Below are 4,140 nucleotides of genomic sequence, written 5' to 3'. Positions count from 1 at the left end.
TACTGCTCACCCTCTTGCTAATTCCTTAAGCTATCACCGTTTTACTACTCCTCATATGTCATTTCTTACTGCTCTAACCGTCTCTTCTGAGCCTTCCACCTTTACAGAAGCTATGAAACATCCAGAATGGTGAGATGCAATGCATGCTAAAATTGTTGCACTCACCAACAATAAAACTTGGACTCTTGTCCCGCTCCCTGATGGCAAGAGGGGCATTGGTTCAAAATGGGTTTTTAAAATCAAACGGCGGGCTGATGGTTCGGTTGACAGATGCAAAGCCCGCCTTGTTGCTAAGGCCTACACCCAAATTGAGGGTGTTGACTATCACGACACCTTTGCCCCTATTGCTAAACTAGTCACTGTCTGAGTTCTTTTCGCTGTTGCAACTGCTAATGCTTGGCCACTTCATCAATTGGATGTCCATAATGCCTTTCTACATGGGGATCTTTTGGAGGATGTTTACATGACTCCCCCACCTGGTTATCGTTGCAAGGGGGAGAATATTGTTTGTAAATTACAACGCTCTCTCTACGGCCTTAAACAAGCGTCGCGTAATTGGTTCTCCAAATTATCCACTGCTTTACTAAGTTTTGGCTTTGCTCAATCACAGGCTGACCATTCTCTTTTTATGCTCCATCAAGACTCCGCCTCCATCTTCATCCTCGTTTATGTGGATGACATCATCATCACCGGTTCAGATGCTACTTTATTACAAGATGTGAAAACCCGAATCTGCCACCAGTTTCATACTAAAGACATTGGCATTTTAAAATATTTCCTTGGCATCGAAGTCGCTCGTTCCAACACGGACCTCTATCTCTGCCAACGAAAATACACACTTGATATTCTTAATGATTGTGGCCTTACAGGGGCTAGGCCGGCAGATTTTCCAATGGAACAAAATCTGAAATTATCTGATTCTACAGGCGAGGTTCTCTCAGAGCCATCCTCTTACAGGCGCTTAGTCGGGCGCTTGATCTATCTTACTGTTAGAAGACCTGACATTGTGCACACCGTTCATATCTTGAGTCAGTTCATGCACCAGCCTTGCCAACTACACTTAGATGCGGCACATCGATTGCTTCGTTATCTCAAAGGAACTCCGGGTCAGGGTATTCTTATTCCTGCCACTACTACTTTACAGTTGACAGCCTTTTGTGACTCTGACTGGGCGAGGTGCCCTATGACTCGTCGGTCTACCACAGGATATTGTATTCTCCTTGGCATTGTTCCGATATCTTGGAAAATAAAGAAACAGACCACCGTGTCTCGTTCCTTGGCTGAAGCAGAATACCGTGCCATGGCCGTTGCTATATGTGAACTCACTTGGCTATCGTATCTTTTTCAGGATTTAGGATTATCCCCCCCGGCGCGTATCCCTCTCTATTGTGACAATCAAGCGGCCCTTCACATTGCCGCCAATCCAGTATATCATGAACACACAAAACATATTGAAATAGATTGTCATGTGGTTCGTGAGAAAATTCAGCTGGGTTTGCTTCACCCTACCAAGATTCCCTCTGCAGAACAAGTCGCCGATATTTTTACCAAGTCTCTGGGTAGGGTACAATTTCAACATCTCAAGTCCAAGATGGGCATTCGAGACCTTCATGCTCCACCTTGAGGGGGAGTGTTAGCGTACATCTTGGCATAGATGAAGATAACCGTTGCATTATTCTTGGGCTTAATCCTTGGATTATAGCCGTTGCTTGATTCTAGGCTGTACATATTAATTTAATACTGTTTAGGTAGTTTTATATTTTCTGTTTATTTATTTCCTTTTATCTTGAGCAGATTGCTCTATTAATCCTTGTATATATATACTGTTTATCTCATTAATAATGATGATACAGATTCACTTTGCATATCAAATGTAATAATCTCATCTCGGCTAGCCAAAATATCCGAAATTTGGCGAGTGTTTGAACTATGATGGTTTGTAATCTTGAAATCGGATTGGTTGATTCGCCCGGAGTGGATCAGTATCGACTGAGGCTGATCCTGAATATTGACCGATCCTATACCGATTCATCGGTACGGTCTTAGGGGAAGAATATAATAAATCAATTTTTATTAAATGGCAGGGGCAATTCCATCCAATCCCAACCGATTCAGGGCAATACCGATCTGGTTTAAGTAAGCGAAATTGGCAACAGAATCAGTTTCCATGGATTCTGATTCAGCCAGAATCGCTGTGAACCCTAGAAATATTTGGAATCAACCAGAATCTTAAGCCATTAGGTGGAGAGAACTTCTCAATTATATAAAGGCAACAAAGATCAGAACATCATGTTCAATAACCTTGGATATTTTAATTAATGAATTTGCTTTGGTTTATCAAAAAAAAAAAACAAAAAACAAAGATCAGAACAATCTGATGTGGGACTAAAACTCCTAACATCTTAACAACCCTCTTGTGTGACCTCGTTTTGATACCATGTTGGAGGGTCAAACTCAAAACCATAATGCATTAAGTGGAGTGAACTCTTCGAGTATATGAAGACACCGGAGACAAGAACATGCCGATGTTGGATTATAACTCTATAACTACCAACATCCCAACAATTAAGTCGAATTTGGACATTACTAATTTCAACTAGCCAATATGTCCTTATAAAAGTGATATTTGGGAGTTGGGTTCCTATTTGACTTGGTGAAACAATGCAGTACTCCTTGTTTGGCTCGAAAATGAGTATTGATGCAATGATCGGTGCTATCAGTAGTGGGTGGATTGCTGATTTCCTTGGCCGAAAAGCTGTGAGTGATGAACACCCATTAAGATGAGAAATTTATATTGATGAGCTAAAATTTTCCTTCTCTAACTTCTTTTTTATTTGATTCTCTGTGTGGTTTAATGAATCAATGGATCGAGCACAGATCATGAGAGTGTCATCTGCAGGATGGCTTGCCATTTATTTCTCCAAGGTTATTAATTTGTTTGTTTCATCTCCACTACTTATACTCTTACAAATTTAATAATTTTATGTTCTTAAAATCTCCCTATATCTTCTTTTTTCTCTTTGTGACATTTTCTCAGTCACCTGATATCAATCTTAATGTTTCAAAAAGGGTTATGTAATACTGGATCTTGGAAGATTCTGCAATGGCTATGGAATTGGAGTGTTTTCCTATGTGGTATGATTTTCTTTATTTTTCCTATATATAATTCTGCTCACTAGCACTCCTATTTGTTGTTGTGCGAGGGGTGGAGCTGGAATTGGGTCGAATCGGTTACAAAAACCTTAAATCGGCTACAAGTCACTTTATATTTCTGTCCAAATAGGCTGATTCTGCATAACAGTATTGGGATCAGTCTTGGCCAATACTGATACGAATCAGCCGTATCTAAAGATTTTTCCCTATTTTATTTTTACATAAATTAATTTTTGGACGGTTTTACTCTTACTATGAACCATTATGCTGATCCGGTATTGGCCAAGTATTGATATTGGCCAATTGGCCAATACAGCCGATTTTATGCCGATATTTGAAACCATGACCCGATTCCTCCAACCCTTGTGAAGATTGGAAAAAGTAAAGTTGCTGACTGAAACAACAACGTTGGGGTTTGTGTGGTAAAGCCTTATCACAGTTCTTGCATACTTAATTGTTGGGGCCATTTCATGGTATAAAGAGCATATGGCCTGGCCCAGATCCAGATGCAGGCCCAGGCCCAATCTCCTTCATTAGGTAATGGTCCCAAAGTTTGCTGGGCTGTTAGGCTAGGCCGCACGCCCGTTGTCGTATGGAGGAAACCGATCCCAATTTCGATTTCAGCCGAGTACTGGAATTCTAGAGTTCAAACTCTTTTAATTAAGGAGTAAGGGCAAGTGCTTTTACAATTATTTCCATTTTAAATCTACATATCTGAATTTCTTTGAGAAGGAGTATACAATCTCAGGGTTTCTTACACTAGCAAAACCCTTTGTGTGAATCATATGTCCTAGTTTGTAGGTTTTGTTTTTGGGTGTTTTCATCAATTTCAAGTTTGTAAGGTCAATTAACCATATATATATTTAGGGCGGCGGTGTTGGTGGAGGAATAGGCAAGGGAGGGGAACTCAGGGGTGGAATTGGTAGAGGTGGAGGAGTTGGAGGTGGTGGTGGAGGTGGGGTTTCACGGTGGTGATGGTGTTAATGG

The 4,140-nt window shown here is 40.7% G+C and overlaps 1 protein-coding gene across 1 annotated transcript; it reads left to right on the top strand.

Moving 5' to 3' along the window:
* Positions 1–463: 463 nt before the first annotated feature.
* On the top strand, positions 464–1,624 carry LOC122659508 (uncharacterized mitochondrial protein AtMg00810-like). Its single transcript, XM_043854611.1, has one exon. It carries the CDS (start codon positions 464–466, stop codon positions 1,622–1,624), a length of 1,161 nt encoding a protein of 386 aa, XP_043710546.1.
* Positions 1,625–4,140: the final 2,516 nt, after the last annotated feature.

Source organism: Telopea speciosissima, chromosome 4, assembly GCF_018873765.1.
Source record: "Telopea speciosissima isolate NSW1024214 ecotype Mountain lineage chromosome 4, Tspe_v1, whole genome shotgun sequence".
Classification (NCBI taxonomy): Eukaryota; Viridiplantae; Streptophyta; class Magnoliopsida; order Proteales; family Proteaceae; genus Telopea; species Telopea speciosissima.
This window is presented reverse-complemented; position numbering and strand designations above follow the sequence as displayed.

Excerpts from the sequence above, each read along its gene's own strand:
- LOC122659508 (XM_043854611.1), top strand. The coding sequence starts at position 464 with ATGACTCCCCCACCTGGTTATCGTTGCAAGGGGGAGAATATTGTTTGT.